The sequence below is a fragment of the Molothrus ater genome, chromosome 4, assembly GCF_012460135.2.
Source record: "Molothrus ater isolate BHLD 08-10-18 breed brown headed cowbird chromosome 4, BPBGC_Mater_1.1, whole genome shotgun sequence".
NCBI lineage: Eukaryota > Metazoa > Chordata > Aves > Passeriformes > Icteridae > Molothrus > Molothrus ater.
The window spans coordinates 29,781,654-29,800,782 of NC_050481.2; the positions used below are offsets into that span (position 1 = coordinate 29,781,654).

The 19,129-nt window shown below is 41.2% G+C and overlaps 1 protein-coding gene across 1 annotated transcript in view; it reads left to right on the forward strand.

Moving 5' to 3' along the window:
* Positions 1 to 3,519: 3,519 nt before the first annotated feature.
* MND1 (meiotic nuclear divisions 1) overlaps positions 3,520 to 19,129 on the forward strand; it is a 41,285-nt gene continuing 25,675 nt past the window's right edge. The window contains exons 1-4 of the mRNA XM_036382468.1: positions 3,520 to 3,572; positions 5,680 to 5,745; positions 6,550 to 6,607; positions 8,218 to 8,366. Coding sequence (XP_036238361.1) covers positions 3,570 to 3,572; positions 5,680 to 5,745; positions 6,550 to 6,607; positions 8,218 to 8,366 — 276 coding nt within the window. The 5' untranslated portion in view covers positions 3,520 to 3,569. The remainder of the gene's footprint in view (positions 3,573 to 5,679; positions 5,746 to 6,549; positions 6,608 to 8,217; positions 8,367 to 19,129) is intronic.

The window sequence follows — 19,129 nt, forward strand, 5'->3', positions numbered from 1 at the left end:
AAACAGAGACAAAAAGAAAAAGAAAAATGGGAGGAGAGGTTATACATTAGAAGGGGTATTACGTATTAGGTGTTTCAGGGAGTCTGTACCTCTCAAGTAATTCAGCCAGAGGGGAAAGAGAGAGGGAAACATGTCTGGGAAATCAGGATAAAAAGAAGGCTGCATCCCCTAAAAATTTGAGAGAACCCATGAGAAATGCCCCATGGCCTCTCCCTTTATTTGAATTAAGTTGCAGGACTCCTCTGTCTCCTTTTTGGTCATAAACCTCTGGTGTTTGTGGATTAATTTTCCTGACATATTATACTTGAGCTCTTCCCTTCTGAAAAAATAGCTCATGTAATTAAGACTGTGCTATGGCACATATGTATGAAAGGAACAAAATTAAACCAAGACAATTTTCATTCTCTACTGGCTGAGCTTTCTGCCATCGTCGCTTTATTGTCCTTTCAAAACAGAATTTCTGATTGTAATTCAGCTACAATCAATTGTAAGAGCAAAATTAAGGAGAGTAGAAATTTTGTCTTATCCAAGCATAATTACAGTGACAAAGCACTGTATTTCTCTAACTCAGGAACAGGGGAAAACTGTTTTGACCAGTACTTAAAGATCGCAGTCAGACTCCTAGAATAGAAAATGTAGCCCAAATTGTTAAAGCTTAAGAAAATCACAGGAAAATGAGAACAATATTCTAGCAGAAAGACACAGTTATAAGCCTCCATTACACTGTATTTCCATCCATTGCCTTGTTTCTAGAATCATAACATAAGACTAGCAGTTAGTCTAGAAGCATAACATAAGACTAGTTTTGTGAAATACCACCTTTAGACATTCTGAAGCCCATTAAAAATGCCAGGCCTTTATGTATTTTAGGAGTCATTCATTCCACTTCTTGCAGTATAGGAAAACCACCCCTCAAATGACAAAGCATTGAGATACACCCTTTTGTTTGGGACCTCTTTCACCCAGTGCTCTTTCAACTAATTAGTTTTGACCAGGTGCTACAAAATGTGGGAGGTTTTAGGGAACCTCCTATTACAGAGCAAATTGAACCTCAATGTGGCCATTGAGAGGAAAGCTCATGTCTTTACAACAAATTTGCTGGGTGAAGGTATGGGGTTAAGGTGTTTGAAATGGGTCTTAATGTCTGTACTAACTTTGGGCAGCAGGTTTGTTGCAGAGCCCAGACAGTTTGGCTCCTGAAACAAACAAGTGGGTGTGTGCAAGCCAGAGTTTCTGAGCTTTGGGGTAAAACAGTAGGTACCAGGGGGGATATGTGGTAGGCAGTTCAGGAAGGCTGTACCTTCCAAGTACCTCAGCCAATGGGGAAAGGAAGAGGCAACATGAGGCCAGGAGTTTAGGATAAAGGGAGGCTGTGCCCTCTGAAACCTCCAGAGAGAAAACCCTGCAGGTGTATGCCCCAGTGGACTCTCTCCCTTTATTTGAATGAAGTTGCAGGATTTCCCTGTCTCCTTTTTGGACATAAACCTCTGGTGTTTGTGGATTTTCCTGACACTGTAAAAGGGCTTGAGGGCTGCCAAGGCACTTGGGGCAGCTGAGCCTGGCTGTCCACATGATGCCTAAAGAGGCTACCTAGAACAGAGGCTAGACAGTGTTAAAGGAATAAAGTAGGTATTTACTAAAAGGCTTTCAAAGGATACACCTTGGGCACTACAAGAGCCCGGCCATGGCTCCTCCCAAGATGGACACCAAGTCATGAGTTTTCACACTTTTATAATTTTTGGTCCATTCACATATTGGGTTTAATTGTCCAATTACAGCTTCAGGTTATGAAGTCCCATCCTCCCAGACTGCTCTCCTCAATTCGCTGCAGTTTATACCTTCTGGGCCCGAAGCTGCAGCAGTGTCCTTGGTTCTCAGGCCGGAAAAGGATTGTTCTGTCTAACTAACTTGTGAAGAGAACTTTCTAACACTTGATATGAAGTTCAGAATTATCTACTAATGCAGTACAGAATCTGGAAAATATGAAAGCTAAATCTTAAGGCATCACCCAGGGGCCATGGGCAGAGAAAACCTGCAGAGCCACTTGCCCCAATATCACTCAAGAGCATGTTTTGGAGGTGGATGGGCTCTCTGAGTCGCTGTGACCACATTCAACCTCTGAAACAAGGAATGCATTCCAGCTGTAGTTCCAGGTGTGTGCTCCAGCCGTGTGCTGGCTTGGTCTGGGGGTGACGCCTGGGTGTTTGCTGGCAGTCTACTTTCACAAGTAATGGGGAGATGGGAGCACTGCTGCCTTATGAGTATTGAACAGAAGACACGAGGTACTTGCTTCAGGCCCACATCAAGAGTGAATGCCTGTTAATTCCAATAAATGCCCCTCTGAAAACCCTTCCTTCCTCTACTGCAGGCAGCGTGTTCAGCTCTGACACCCACCCTGACACTCATATGTGTTGCTCAGAGAAAACCTACACTGCAATGGGGACTTTGCAAATGTTGCAGCAACCGTTTCCTTGGCAGCAGCAGAAAAAACAGCGGAGCTCGGTTTTGTTTCAAGCTGTGAAGGAGCAAGAAGGGGCCCAGACCCTCGGACTGCAGTGGTGAGGGTGACAGGAGGAAAAGAACTGTCACAGGGAGTGTGGGGATATAGTAACTTTAAGGGCTGGCCATAGGAAATGAAAGGCAGGGAGACAGAATACGAGCCCTCAATAGCAGATGAGGGAGTGTACCAACAGATTTCAGCCTGAGTTAGCAAGCTGAAAATGTGATGCACATGAGAAAGAACAAAAAGCTTTGTATCAAAAATGTCTTTTCTAATTTGCTTTTCATTTTTAGTAGTACACTGGTGCACACAATGAGGTATGGGATCATTGGAAAAGAATGTCAGGTTTCAGAGAAGGGGTCACCTTGCAAAAGGCACTGAAAATATTCACAGGAACTGCCTTAACATCTCAGCTTGCACATTTTCATTTGCTTGCATTTAAACTCTTGACTTAGTATGGCAGATATGAAGCCACTGCTGTTGCAAAGCAATTTCCCACAACTTGCTGCAGCTGAAGGAAAGTGATTTACAACACGAATAATAATTAAAGCAAGCCGTCAGTAATTAAAGTTGCTAAAACAGTCATCACAATGAACAACTGCTTCATGTGGCCGGGCCCTTCCTTTCCACGGGCAGTGAGGGCTTTATTTTTCCACATCCCGTGGCTCCTGTGACAGGCCTTTCGTACAGTGCAATACGCGTGGCGCTAGACCACGGTTATCATGTTTTTTTTGGGCCCTCAGTTTTATTCTACAATATAAAAAAACAAAACCAAAAAAAAACCAATCCACAAAAACCCAACAAATAAAAACCCAAACCAAACGAATAAATAATAAAAAAAAAAAAAAAAAAAAAAAGCCACGCACACAGTGGCCGAAACCACGGTACCGTGCCCTACCACCCCGTTCCCGCCGTGAGGGCGGTGAGGGCCGCGGGCCGGGCCGGGCGGGGCGGGCGGCAGGCGGCGCTGCGCACGCGGCCTCGCGGCCTCCCTCTCTCCCTCCTTTCCTCCCGCCGGCCTCTTCCCGCCCGGTGGCGCCGGAATCAAACCGCGCCGCCCGCCCGCGACATGGTAAGCGGGACCGCCCGCCCTCCGCCTCGCCCCGCTTTCCTTCCCGGGCGCCCGCAAAGGCTGCGGGGGGCGCCGCCACCGCGGTGATGGCAGGGTGACGGTGCCCGCGCCTCGCTGTCCCCCCGCCCCGGTGGCTCTGAGGGGAGCGGGGCTCCCGCTCCGGGGAGGCCCCACGGTGCCGGTTCTGGGGGTGCAGGTCAGCACGGCGTTTGCCGTGCCTTTGGGTTGTTGGAGAGCGATGTACACGAGCCGGCACCCGGAGGAGCGGCCATAGCCCCGTGGCCGTGGCTCGGGGTGGGCACGGTGCCCGCTGCTTCCCCCCGGGACACGGCAGCCCAGGTGTGGCCAGGCTGAGCCTCTGGCTGCGGGGAGGTGGGAGCGGGCAGAGCGGATCCCAGGTGCGCTCACAGCACCGCATTCCTCCGTCTGCCTGCGGGAGCGGCAGCGAAAGGGATGCTCGTGGTATGGTTAATATTTGTGGTGGGGAACGCATGCCAGTGAGGTAGGAATTAATGTGAAAGTCAATAACCTCCACGGAGAGCGCTCTTGGCTTCGTTGTTTTGCTCTGTTTGCCGGAGTGGCCGTGTGAAGCTTGACGCCCGAGGGGCGTAGCTACAAGCACATGGTTCCAGAAGCGCCGCTTCCATTCCACGTCGTGCACTTAACGCGTTTTGTTCCTGCTGCTGCTCCTGGCGTCTTCAGGGCTCTTGGAGAAGCAGGAGGTGGAAGTTAAATCCGTCTGCTTTCTCTTCATGCTCCTGCTTAAATGTTCACGGCAGCTCCAGGTTCTCATCCTGCAATATACTGACATCGCAGGAGGCAGCAGTGCTGACCTAGGGTATCAGTGGCTGAAAGAGGAGAGAGGTGACCTAAAAAAATGATAATGCTGCTCTTTGTGACATATAATAGTGAATTGCTTCTGCTCCTGTCTATGTATTACTGCAGCTGCATAAGCTAGCTTTTACGTTTGTTTTTTAAAAGTGAATCAATCTGGCCATTTTGCTTTTGGTGTATGTTTTTAAGTGTTATGTGCTGCCTGATCGTGTTCTTTTTAAAAAAGAAGCTGCTATTAAAAAGTAAAAATAGTGTTGACTCCTTTCTGTTGGAAACTTGGAAACATAACCATGTCTTTCTCACAGTATCTTGTTATTAGACTACTCACTTCCACTGATTTATAGGTGACAATATGCCTTTTGTTTGTTTGTTTGTTTTTTAAAATGAGACCTTTTTCTGCCAACATCCTATTTGGCCCTTTCCATCCTCCTTTCCCTTTTTTGTAGCTGCACACGGTGTGTGAATCAGAGTGGGGCAAGGGGAAACTTCAGATTCCAATTGTGGCTGCTGCTTTTGGGTTGTTGAGGATTATGGTAAATGCTATTAATAAAACTCCCAATTCTCTGAGAAATATTTTATATCCTAATTTTGTAAGAGGCATATCAAAATAGCACCTCTGAAAGTGACCAGAGGAGATTGTTTCTCAGTTTTGTGTTGTTGATAGCAGTTTGTGAATAGCTATTTCTGCCTTTTGCTTGTAGCTCAACCCAAGTTACTTAATGCTTGGTCACACAACCAGAGAGAAAAGAAATAAAAGCAGCATGGTTTCTAAAATGTGACCTTGAAGTTATGAAGTTGGTTTGGACCTTTGAAGAAGGGCATACCTTAAAATGTTCTTTAGCACCTTAAAAAAAAACCAAATGGCCTACAGCTCACACTACTGTCTGCATATCACAAGATAGAAAGCAATTAAAAAACCCTAAACCAAACAGAAGGTACTCTTTATCTTTGTAAGAGTTATTAAAATTTGTGTGAGTTTGGTATAAATACATCTTTTGGGATTGGTATGTGTCAAGGAGCATTGAGGCTGGAGTGGGGTTGGGTTATGTGAATGGCTGGCTCCAAACTTAAAGGTAGGTCCCTCCATTTAATAGATGAGCTTAGTGTAGAGATTATTTGCAAAGGAGTTTATCTGAAAGTCTGGGTTTGGTGGTCAGGTATTTTAAAGGATGTCAAATATAACTTACAGGTAAATAGATTTGAATTCTGAGCACATACTAATTCTGATGACTGAATGTCTTTGTTAGTTTTTTTCTTTTTTTCCCTGTTCTAGTCCAAGAAAAAAGGTCTGAGTTTTGAAGAGAAGAGGGCCCGTATGATGGAGATTTTTTTTGAAACAGTAAGTAACTTGCAATTGTCATGCATTTACATTGGTGGGAAAACAGGTCCTAAAAGGAGCTTAACTGTGGATGTAGCTGAACTCTCTATCCTGGCAGGCATTTCACTGATGCCCTGTGACATCAGGGTGAAAATTACAGGGGCAAAACTTCATTCGTTTAACTTCTGATGAGGTGGCCCATCCCCATGGGGAGACAAGGAATAAAGATGCACAGGTGATGTTAAATTCTTCATGTGCTGCTTATGGACGTCTTCTCATTTTGAGTCTGTTACCATAAGAAGGGACAGCAGGAAATTAGGAAGTATCTCACTGCATTTTATGGGAGGAGAAAGAAATCTGAGCTTTAGTAAGACTGAGAGCAGAGTTGGAAAGGGTCCCTGGAGAGAGGAAACCTGGAGATCCAAAAGCTGAGCTACAATTGTATTGGTGGCACATGTAATGCACCATGTTTTACTTTTTAGAAAAAATACTGTGACACTTGAGTACTGGAGCAATGTGGTGTCTCTGTGCTGACAGTCTAATCTGGGATTTAAGGGCTTTCTAGTCTAATTTGAAATGAAATATGATGGCTTCAGATCACCAAAGGAAAGAGAAGGGCTTGTTACAATAATAGGTTTTTTTTTATTATTTAATTCTCAGAATGTTCCAGTTCTATTGAGGGATATGCAGGCTATTTCCCAAGCAAAACCAAAACATACAATGTATTTCGTACTTGCTTTTGTTGGCATTGATTTACTGTAAAAAACACTCAGGCTTAGATGATGCTGTCATTTGGAACTGAAATGTCTTTTATATTTTGCACAGAAAGATGTCTTCCAGTTGAAGGATCTAGAGAAGATTGCTCCAAAAGAAAAAGGGATTAGTAAGTGTTTATAGAAGTTATTTCTCTTGAGCAAGAAATCATTTTTGAGACGGGTCCTGCAGTGTAAATTTTCCTGGCTACAATCTTAGGTTTGTGATTTTAATAATGGAAAATATAGCTAGAATGGGAGACTGGTCAGTGGCAGGACTGTAGTGTTAAAAATGACATGGGATGGGGGCTTGCTTAGGCTCTGGGCTGTCTGACTTGCAGTGACTTTCAGTGTATGCAATCATTGTTTGCACTCAGGTATTAAATATATCTGCCTGTAATATCACAAATGTTTAAAATGCTAGTCCAAATATACATGGGCAGTGTGCTCTTGAGCTTTTCTCCTCCAAAAATGGCTGGACAGCTATAGATGGAAGGGGCTTGTCTTTTCTAGAAAAGCCTTCCTGATGAGATCCATTGGTTTAGGATTAGGTCCAAGAGGATTTATCTATGCTCTTGGATTGTTTTGTATGTTCCTTATTAGTTTTCCTTCTATGCTCATTGACAAAAGGGAGGCAAAGCATAATGTTTGTGTAGTTACCACTGTCCTTCTCCAGCTTATCTTGGTGGCACTGCAAGAGTAAATGAACTTGCTGAGAGAACTGCAGATGTGAATATCACAAAGCAGAGTTTTTCAGTTGTGTCAGCAGCTAACAGAGGCATTCATGGGCTTCTGAAGAGATGTGGTGCTCTCCTGGTTGGTATGTCAATGCATGTGTTTAGTTGTAATTTGCAGTAAAATTGAGTTTAGAGTTTCTAAAGCCATTAACACCTTTGAGTAGTCCAAATTCATCCTGTCTCTGCATATGAAGGCATTTAGCCACACAATCCAAGCCCCAGTTACTCTGAAAAGAAAAATTACTAACCTGCTCCCATCCTGACATCCAGCCTATAGCTTCCAAAAGATGTGGGACCCCCTGTAATCTTGAAATTGAACATCAGGTACCAAAACCTGTAATTGAGCTCAAAAGTCTTTATATCTGCAACACCTGAGGAGAACATAACTACTTAGCTTTGTTGAACAGGTACCATTTTTTTAAAATGGTGATTTATACCACAGGTTTGAAAGGAAATGATCAGTTGTGTTCAGAAATGTTGATGCTTGTGAGTATAAATGATGTTTTATATTGGAAGTGACTATAATTAAAATCAGGATCTGTCCTTCCTGAGTCTGTAGACAGATAGCTTTAGTGCTTCTGCTGCTGTGACGTGTATGCTGCTACATACATTCCATTACAAAGTGAAACGTAATTACACTCCCAGTCAAGAAACTTAAATTAATCCAAGTTAGAATTAAGATTGCAGGACAACTTCTCAGGTGCCTCTCATGGGTTTATTATGTTATTGTAGTGTAACATGCATGTATTTTGTGCAATATTTCTGAGCAGTGTTTTGCAAACATCTGGTAGCAGGTGTGCAGAGTAGCAGCATTTAGGAGCAAACTGCTGGTTTCAGAGAGATTCATCCCTTCAAGTGAAGCTTTGAGCATGTTGTCCTTGAGAAATCTTCCAGCTAGCTGACACTGGAGGACAATGCAGACAATGCAGATGATTTGTGGTATTCATAATTCTCCATAGTCCAGCTGCTATGCAGTTCTGATTTTACATTTTTGCTTTTATTAGCCTCGATGTCAGTGAAAGAGATTCTGCAGAGCCTTGTTGATGATGGCATGGTGGACACTGATAGAATTGGAACTTCCAATTATTTCTGGGCTTTCCCAAGTAAAGCTCTTCATGCCAGGAAGCGTAAATTGGAGGAGTTAGAGTCTCAGGTAAATCTGTTTTATGAAAAATACTTGTTTATCTGAATAGGTTTGCTTTTTCTTATACCCCCTTGTAATTTTTGTTTATATCTCTCATGTGTACAAATGTACATGTCACACACACAGATTTTACTGTAGGAATTATCTGTCACTCATAGTAGGGCATTGTCATTATCTTACTGTTACCTCAGGAAAACTGGAGGTTCTTATTGGAGCTTGAGAAAACTTCTTGTCTACTTGCTGCTGAAAGCATGCTAGTCATGATGCAAAGCATCATTTAAGGACTCAAAGGTAGCATGCTTTTGTGTCTTTTATATAAGGTATTATCATGAGGTAATAAAAGTGATGACAGCTGGAATGCATAACCTGAGTAGATGAGGCAGTGGTTTCTACTTAGGCCATTGTGTTTTCATCTGCTTTTATTGGTGGCTTAATTTGTGAGCACTTCTGTAATCCCATACTGCACTTTTAGCAGGAGGAAAGAGCAAATTGGTGATGAATCACAGAATCAGGGAATGGTTGGGGTTAGAAGGGACCTCTGGAGATCTAGTCCAATTCCCTGCTAAAGCAGGTTCACCTGGAGCAGGTTGCACATGATAACGTGCAGGTGGATCTGGAGTATCTCCAGAGAAGGAAAGTCAATGACCTCCCTGGGCACTGTTGCAGTGCTCTGTCACCCTCAAAGGAAAGAAGTTTTTTCTCTTACTTATATAAAACTTGGTGTTTGTGCTGGTTACCCCTTGTCTTTTTGCTGGCCCTCACTGTAAAGAGTCTGGCTCCATCCTCTGGACACCTGCCCTTAAGGTATTTGTATTGATAAGGTCCCCTGTCTTCTGTGAAGTCGTCTCTTCAGGCTGCACTGGTCCAGCTCCCTCAGCCTTTCCTCATAAGAGAGATATTCCAGTCCCCTCCTTATCTCCACAGCCCTCTGCTGGACCCTCTCCAGTAGCTGCTTGTCTTTCTTCAGCTGAGGAGCCCAGAACAGGGCAGAGCACTCCTGAGGAGGCCTCTCCAGTGCAGAGGACAGGGGGAGGAGAGGCTCCTCTTCAGAAGAGCAGGGCATCTTTCATTGCAACATTGCTGTTCTGTGCATCTGGTTCCTTCCTACTTTTTGGGAACTGTCTTTCTTTCTGCTTCTAATGGGAGTGGGAAAGCATCTATTTATCAGTTTATTTGCAATGGGAGTACATGGTAACAAGATGAACAAATGAGCTTTTTGAGATTATGTGGTGTGATTGTACTGCAGCACTGCCAACTCTTCCCGTGATTATTCAGCATTATGTTCTTTCTTCAAAGAATCATTTGAATTAATGCAGATTTACTGGTAGCATCTGAACATTTTTACAGCCATTATTTTCTTCAGGCATAGCTCTGAATGAATCTCAGGCATTGCTGTCTTATGTACAATGTTGTCAGCTTCAGCTATTTCTTTGTATTTATACAGTTACATCAAAATAATCAAAAGAAAAATGCTTTTTTCCCCTGTCTTGAATTGAAAAGGGAGTTTGACTTAGCTGAATATGGTTTTACTGTTTTCAGGCATGGACTTAACCTGGCACAACTGGACTTAAATTAATTTTTATAGACTGGTAGTAACAATGCACTGGCTCTTATTCCAGTGGAGTTTCATTTGTCTGAAACAGATTAGTTTAACTCTGCACTGAGTTGGAACTGAACTTCCTTGTAAAATTACTCAACTTATTAGTACATTCACACAAGTTTTAGACAAGGCTGCTTACTCTGCCAGCACATAAATTGCCAACTGAAAAACTGAACAAATACATTCCAAAACTCCTGCTTTGTTCACCACACTCCCTGGTGCCACTGTTTTGTCAAATGCAAATGATTTGCTCTTGGATCCTTTTTGTTGTTGCTCATGCTCCATATTATAGCCAAGCAGCTGAAAGAAGGAATTGTATTTGTTGTCCTTGCCCTTGGGCCTAGTCCCATTGTGAATTTTGAACATAATTGGTCAAGCAGGTCTCTGGCATACCCTGATGAATATCTTCTTGGAATGTCTTGCAGAATACGCTCCATGGTAAATATCCAGGAATTGCCTACAATGGCTTAATGTGCTCCATGGTAAATATCCAGGAATTGCCTACAAAAATATGCTGAACTTCTTTAAATGTACTTTCACTTAAACAAACACATCTACACATCTATTTTTATGAAAGTGTAATAGGCATGTAGTTACTGATTTGTGATGCTATTTCTATGTAGAAATATACTATTCTGATATGAACAATTCTGCAATATAAAACTGTTCCAGAAACAGTTTTGTTACCAGAACCTTACTTGCAAACCAAGCCCTGCCCCTGTCATTTGGGCTTGTTGGTATGAGGGCTCTCTTTAGATGATGGTATGAGTCTACAAAAGTACTTCTCTTCATTACCTTGCTTTTCTGATGAGACTGGAAATGTCTCAGCATTTCAGGGAAAAGCATTTTCACTAGCTGAAAATAACTTCTCTGTTGACACAGTGGAAAGGTGACATTTTCAATGACAAGCTCTCTGAACGTATTTACAAGATGATAACAGGTTCTGTCTGTGAGTTCAAATTAGCTCTTTTGGTGTTTGTACTCTTCTTGATGTGCACACATACAGATTTTCTTAAGGACTTCTAAATCTAGTCACTGACTATCACAAAACCTCTTGTCAGAACATACAAAGCAGAGGAAAAGAGTCAGCTATTGTACCATTTCTGTTGCATGTTGCTTGTCTTTGATCATTCCCATATAGAGCTCATGGCATGCTGAGAGATGTGTTTTCTCTCTGTGTCTTGTCCACATTGATTGTTAACTACATGAGTGGGTCTCTGTGTAGCAGTTAAAAGCCAGAATCAGGCTGCCTTACTTAAAGCATGTTTAAAAATCCAGCAGTTCAGTTCATGCTGCAATTAAGGCTTTTTCCCAGGAGGCATTATCTTTGTTTCCTGAGGGCATGGGTAAATAGTCAAGGGAAAGAGGGATCCCAAGTGCTAAATTGTCAATTGGAAATAATGTGGAGGAACAGAACAGGCTTCTTCATGATGTAAATTCCTCTACTAATTCACAGCACTGAGGCTTATGTTTGACGAGTTGGGCGTGCTACAGGACCTTTTGCCTGCATATGTTGGTACTTCAGAATGTTACAGCCAGGTTGCTCATAGCATTCTGCATTTTACAGAACTTGAGATTGTGGTAGGCTGTTTAAGGAGCTGTTCTTGAAACTTTTTTTTTGTTTCAGATTTTTTAGTGATTATTAAGCCACATCCCATCTTGGAGATGCAGAAGCAAAGAAGTCTGGCTTGATATTCATAATGAAGATCAAGCCAGTTTTGTCTGGATGTTTTAAGCTGCACTTCACAGGGGTTCTGTATACACCAGACTTTTTCCAGGAAGGATTTATTACATGATCAGTGTGCAGAGATACCACAGTTAAAAACAATGCTAAAGTTTCTTTGGACAGCTTCCCTGCCTGACCCCATCTTTTGGCTCGCTTTTGTGGAGGCAGGTGTTTGGAGAGGGGCACTAATCCCTGAGGCAGATCTTGTGCAGATCTAATTAGTATCTTGGTGGTGCCCTCTAACCCCAAGTTAGAGGCCTGCTTGGGCCTCTTCCTGTTTTTCTGAAAAGCAAGGATAGCAAATGTCTTTAGTTTGTGTAGCATCTGCTAGAACTATTTCCTCCGATAGCTCCCACAGTGAGAATTGCTCAGTAGGTCCCTTTGGATTTTGTATTGATTTGTTTTGCAGTGGCATGGCTGCTCCTAAAGGTTTGTGCCTTCTGTCAGGTGCTTATTCTTCACCTCTTGGTTATGCTTATGCATCTGTGAAGAGGACCACTGGAAATATGTTGGAAGCTGCATTTTGTGGAGGTGGGTTTATACACACATTTGTTTTGTTAGCATGTGGAAGTTGCATTTGCTTAAGTTGGGTACAGGTGTGAGATGGTGAAAGAAGAGCAAGGGTGTGGACTGAGAAATAATGTTTTAACAATGTTTATAAATGGAGAAAATTTTAATGCAGCCTTGCTTGTAAAGAGAACTTTTGAAGCTTTACTGGGGGGTTTGTCTTCCTTCCCTAAGAAAAGGTGAAATAATGTGATCTTCTTCTAATATTTTTCTGTCTGTTGGATTTAGAAGCCTGGAGTTACCTAGGATCAGTTATAGTTTGACAAAACAAGATGTTTATTCTTGGTGTAACAGTTGTGAGTGAGGAAAAGAGAAATCTTTCTGATGTAGCCTTAGTATAAACAGATTCAGCTTAGATTTTCTTTCATTTTTTTCATCTGTGTCTTGGGCAAAACACTTGAATCTGTGCTGAGAGGGACCTGAAATATCAAGCACTTCAAAGATGTTGTAGTTGTTAGTGTAACTATTGACAGTACTATTGGCAGTGTAGTCCAGTAGCTTGGGAAAACAATTAGTTAGTTTCTTTCCTCAGTGTGGTGGTGTTCATTTCACTGTTCCATTTAAAACTGTTCATTTTACTGTGTTGTTATTTGTCTCATTTCTCATGGTGTTGCTCTCTTGCGGGTTAATCTTTTTGTATTCTGAGGGTTTTACAAGGGAAAGTTTAACAGCCAAAATTGTTAGAGCTGCTCTTCCAGCTAAGAGCAAAATGGTGTCACCTTGAACTGCAACGGAGATGTAACAGAATCTTTTTAGAGCAGGATACAGGATGGATATTTTGTGCTGTTCCCTGTGCTTGCTTCAACATACTCATGACCAAGAGACTTGAGAATTGCTGGCAATGTTTTTCTCCCACTAAGCGTTGCATTGGGCCACTGTTAGTTAAGGTAGAAAAGATTAGTTGATGTTTCATTCCTTAAATCCCTGCCCTAGGGCTGGTAAAAGGAGGGATTTTCGCTTCCCATGACTCATATATTGAACCAAGCAGAGAATTTGTACTGGGTACATCCTGACTCACATTTGCCAGCTAGTTTGGATAAAAAGAAAAAAAAAACAACAAACCCCACCCCCCAGGCAGGAATGAACTTGTTGAAATCAAGTGACTTCATGTGTATTAAATTGTTTGTACTAATGAGCATTGAAATATGAAAACTGAAAGAATTTATTTTAGTAAAAAAAAATGAAGGGAATGTTGTATTAGGAAATGCTTATGTTAGGAAAGCACATTGTTTGAAAATAGTTAATGGAAAAAAATATTGTGAGTAATCTGGCTTGAAGCCTCCTGAAGATATCTGACAACATAAGTAAAAGAACAGAACCTTGTTTATTTAGAATGCACACAAAAAAATTTTGAGTTTCAACCATCAGAAAGTTCTTTCAAGATGCAGCTTGGTTTATTTCTATCCTTTTACATATATTTTTCCTCCTTAAATACTGTGTCTGGAAAGTTGCTGAATAAGTCTGCTTGAGACCACTGACTGAAGCTCAGGAAACTTCTGCTGTCCTCATTGTTCCAGTGTGAGCAGCCTCCTCCTTCATCCCATTGACTCAATTGTTGGGGTATTTCCACGTGATTTGGAGGTTGATCCTGGACTGCAGTTAAATACAAGTGCTCAGCAGTGGCTGGCTAAAAGTAACCAATCCTGAACTGAGGTACAAATCCCTGGAGATGACAGATGTGCAGTGAGGAGTAGCAGGCCTGATGGTGCTTGAAGTCGGGTGATGCTGCTGTAGATACTGGACAAGTTTTGTGTCCCAGATGGAGCTTTGCATCAGCAGGGAGAGCCTGTGGGACCTAGTTCTGTGGAGCAAGCTTTTGGCATTGCTTTGTAGAAATGTCCTCAGCAGATGGTACGTGGCATCATCTCTTAGCAGAGCTCCTCACACACCTCGGGTCACTATTGCAGTTTTCAGCCTTTGATAGTTCTGAATGCAGGGTCTCACTGTTTTCGTGTTTCGGTTTTTTTGCCTCTCAGCAGTGATGAGCTATTCCTAGAGGTACATGGGCAACACCTTTGGAATCCATGGCTTAATGCTTTCAGTAGAACAGTTTATTTTTGCAGTGTAATATTTTTACATTATCCATTGAAAAGCTGTATTCAGTGTGTTTTTAAAAATTCTTTGTCTGTTTATTGAAAAACAAGGACTTGTGGGCATAAAATGTCTTAAGGTTTATCATGATCTGAAGCTTTGCTGTAATACATTCAGAAAGCTTAGCACTATCTTTTTCATATATATTTTATTAATTTTAGGTAGTAGATAGTATGGTTAAAGAATTGTCCTCTAAACCAGAGAAGTACATTTGCAGAACCAGAAGTCAGAACTAATGTGTGTGACTTATGCTAGGAATTACTTATTTAGACATTTTTCTCATTCAGTAATTTAGACATATGTGTGCTTACAATTTAATTTTATTAGGTGGCAGAAAATGCAATAAATTGTTCCTTTCCAGGAAAAGTAAAATTCTGATGGCTGAAGAGGTCTTTCTTTTAATGCCATTATAAGGCCTTGAGCAGTGTGGTCTAGTGGAATGTGTCCCTGCCCATGGCAGAGGTAGTTGGGACTGGATGGTCTTTATGATCCCTTCCAACCCTTACCATTCTATTATTCTGTAATATGTAGTCAGGATCCCAGTGTGCTGACTAAGCTGTTAGAGTAGTCTTCCCATATGCATGCTAGGCCTCCTTTTTTCCCCTCTTATTTGAGGATGTGTCATTTAGCTTTCTACTTACTTATTTAGTTAGTTAGTAAGTTATTCCTTGGATTTTCCTGACCATTTGGATAGTCTGCAGCCCCAGTGAGCTGGGTGATTCCATTCTGTGCTGGCTCACTTTTTTTATTTCTCTTGCATAGTAATTGCTCTCCCAACAGAGGCAATTTGTGACCCTTCCCATGTTCAGCCTTCTGTCTTTCACTGACCTGTACGTTTTATTTGAGCTGAAGGACTAGACTCATAAAGACATGACCTATTGCAGAGCTGGTATGGTGTGACTAACTCGCTTCAAACCATCCAGGGGGAGCTGTAGCAATGAGGGCAAGAGGCTGCGAATTTGCATGATTTAAACATTGTCAATATGTTGATTACATCTATGCCCATTTGTTCATTGATCCTGTAAGGCTTATTCCCTCTATTAGTACCCTGGAAAATGCTAATAAAATTTTATTAGAATAGTCCACAATTTTTGTTACTTCTGCATCTTGCACTTGAAAAATGGTGATATCTTAAAATGATTGTGCATTTACTATGTCCTAAAATGTCCATCAGAGAACTCTTCTAATGCTGTAGCTTATTAGAGCCTCCTGGAATTATGTTTTATGGCATTCTACAAGGCCCTGGAGGGTATGCTTACTTACTGCTGTCATGGCAGATTTCTAAAAATACAGTGCTCTGGAGGCTTCTGTTGGAATTAAGCAACTTCATAATTTGGTGTTCATTAGTTGAATTTCATGCTTTTCCTTTTACTGTTAATATATAACTAACTTGATGGCAACTGTGAAGTGTAGGTTTTCCTTTCCTTCCTTCTTGATGAGCATAAGGTAAAATTGGCATGATTTAAGAGCAATTTTTTTTAAAACTGTCTCTGTAATAACTCTAAAAATTTTTATGTAGGTTTGAAGGAAGATTCCTACTACATTAAAAAGGATATATAGATATTTATTCTGATGCAGGAAAACCACTAGGTTTTTCAAACAGGTTTGTGTGTGACACAGAATTTTTTAAGTAATATCATTACACAGTTTACCTTTTTGAAGAGGTTTGCACTGTGGCTGCTAGCTCCATTCCTGGCACTGCAGTGAAATGATTAATCTGAAATGAAAAGAAACTGGAAGTAAAAACAGGGCTCTCACTGTAGAAGCCCAGTCAGGTCTGGCAGAGACACAGCCCTGCACATCTCCATGTGCCCCATGGTCAGCATGGCAGGTGGGAATTACCATTCAGCAGATCAGCAGATAACCAGCATCCCAAGAAACTTTAAAGGCTTAAATGGTTTGTGCTGTCTGGAAATTTGCCTGTACTGTAAGGCCAGAAGCTTCCAGCCTAATGATAGGCAGCCAGTACTACTTTCAGAGCTGGATTTGATAGAGACACTGAATTGTAGTCCTATTTAATGTAAACTTCGACTTTCACCTTAAAATCTTTTAATTCAATTAATATAGCATATTTTATTTTAGAAAATTAACATGCATGCAGAAATGAGCTACCAGCAAGCAATTATAGAAGTCTCACTTCATAGAATTTTCCTCTTCTGAAAGGAATAAAATGAAAGAAAAACTAAACAAAAAACTCAGAGTATAAGACCAAAATGTGTTATTTTGATGCAGGGAGGCTTTAGAGGAAAAGGTCTTTCTTGTCACAGCCAAACAGCTCATTATTTTTGAACACATGGAAAGACTCTTCTTTGTATCAAGAATTGGCGATGACTGGGTGATCTGTCTAAGCATTATTTAAAAATGACAAAATTGGCATTAAGAGTTAGTATGTAGAACTGCTGTCAAAACTCTGAAGTTTGATAGATGTATTTTACTGAGGTTTATTATTTTACTGATAATATCTCAGTGTAGAATTTGGGCATTTCTAGAAGTTTGTGGAATAAAGTTTGATTTTGTTTCTAAAGTCTTTAAGCAGAATGAGAGCTCGGGGAATATTGCATGAATATGGTGTTTTAACTTGTGCCTGTCTCTACATAGTCCCTGAAGGCATTGTCAGTGTATGCTCCAGCTGCTTTGGATAGCAATCTTTAAAAACCCTTCAGGGAAAAATTGAAACTTCTCTTCATCCTCTCCCTTTCTTTCCAAGGGAAAAGATCTTTCTATGTTCTTCCTGTCTTGAACAGGCCTATTAACTACCACCTTGGACTTTGTAGGCTTATTAAATACCCTAATGTTCAGTAACAAGCATATCCTTCATGTCCAGGTATGAAAATTTTCTGTAGTTCTGTCAGTCATGTGAATGTCTTTTGAAGTTCTTTCAGCTTTCCTTATTAGATTGCTTGCATTTGTGAAACAGTGTTGAATGAGGTGTTTCAGCTGTTTTTTGTTGGTTTGGAGTTTTTTTAGGTTGATTGGGGTGTACTTGATATTTGTATCTGAGTAGACAGCCATCTGTCCCTCAGGTCGTGCCAATTACGCCAACTCTGAAAGCAGCCACAGAAATTCAGTTCTTTCATTGAGCCTGCACAACTGTTTCTTTCACCTTCTGTCTTTTAAGGAGGTTGGCCTCGAGCAGTTACTTTTTGTTGCATAACCACTACTTATCAAATGGTGTTGCAAATGAATGAAGCAAAACCAAAAGCTCTTGGCAAGACATTTTCTCTAAATTAACTTAATTATTATGGCAAATCTAAAAAGATGGAAAATAATTGCATTAAAATACGTTTAATGTAGAGGGATTTGCTGTATGGTAATACTTTTAAAATAATTGCAGGTAACAATATCAGGTTTGTACATTTGAACCTTCATGTGGATGGGTGAAGGTTCCTATGGAGGGGGAATTTCTCATTTGTTTCTTCTGAATACCCCACATTTTATTTTATTTGCCAGAAAAAAATCAAATACTCATATTCAACATGGCCTGAGAACAGAGCCATGACTAATTTACTGTATGATATTTCAGCTTACTCTCATCTGTTAGCATGTTAAGTAAATCAGGATTATAGGCCTAAATTTTATCTTGAAATGTAAAATGAATTGTGTTTGTGGGAGGGGCAAATAAATCAGTTTTTCCCACATGGATACTCTAGCAAAACATAGAAATATTTATGAGTGCAGAGATCTAACTTAAGAATTGCTAGTTTTTGAGAGTGTTTGTAGTGTTTTGTCAAACAGTTGTATGGAGAGTCAGGTATTTTTTCAGTTTAGTCCCCTGAAAAAAAACCTTCACTTACTTAGCATGACTGTCAGATACTTTTTTTTAATCACTGACATATTTATAGTGCTAAACTTAAAAATTCACACTTGTTATCTCTTCAGTCCCTCTTAAAAAAGACAGAACTTACACATTGGCAGGATTAATACTATGATGTTTTGGAGCAAGTGTTATTTACTTTAAATAATCACTGTACTATCCTTTAATTTAATGGCAAATATGATGTGTTATGGGGGAAAGTATTCAGCTCTGTCTTAATGAGCATGATGAGGGAGTCAAGAGCTTATGGGTCAGGATAAAAGAGCAGAGTGGAAAGAGTGACCCTGTTGTGGGTATGTGCTGCAGGCTGCCTGATCAAGAGGAGGAGGGGGATGAGGCCTTCTACAGGCAATTAGCAGCAAGTTTGAAAGTCACTGGCCTTGGTTCTTGTGGGGAACTTTTAAGCCCTCTGACATCTGGAGAAGCTGTACAGCAATACTCAGTCAGTCCAGGAGGTTCCTGGAAAGCATTGACAATAACTTCCTGCCACAGATCGTGGAGGATCTCACAAGGAATGATGTGCTGACTGACCTCATAGTAACCAACAAGGAAGTCTTGTTGGGATGTGAAGGTTGGGGGCAGCCTTGGCTGTAGTGACCACAAGATTGTAGAGTTCAGTGTTGGATGAAGAGGTAGCAGGACAGCAGGCAAGATGATGACCATGGAGTTTAGGTGAAATCACTTTAGCCTCTTTAGGGATATTCTTGGAAGAATCCCATGGGAACCAGGCTCTGCAGGGAAGAGCGGGCCAGGAGAGTTGGTGGATGATCAAGGCTCACTTCCTCCAGGCTTGAAAATGATGCATCCTTATGAGAAAGAAGTCAGGCCAAGGGCACAAGAAACAAACCACCATGGATAAATAAAGAACTGCTGTCATTACTCAAGCAAAAGCAAAAAGTTACCAGGAAACAGAAGCAAGGCCAGGCCACTTGGAGTGAATATTGAGAGGTGGTCAGGAGAAGTAGAAATGAAAC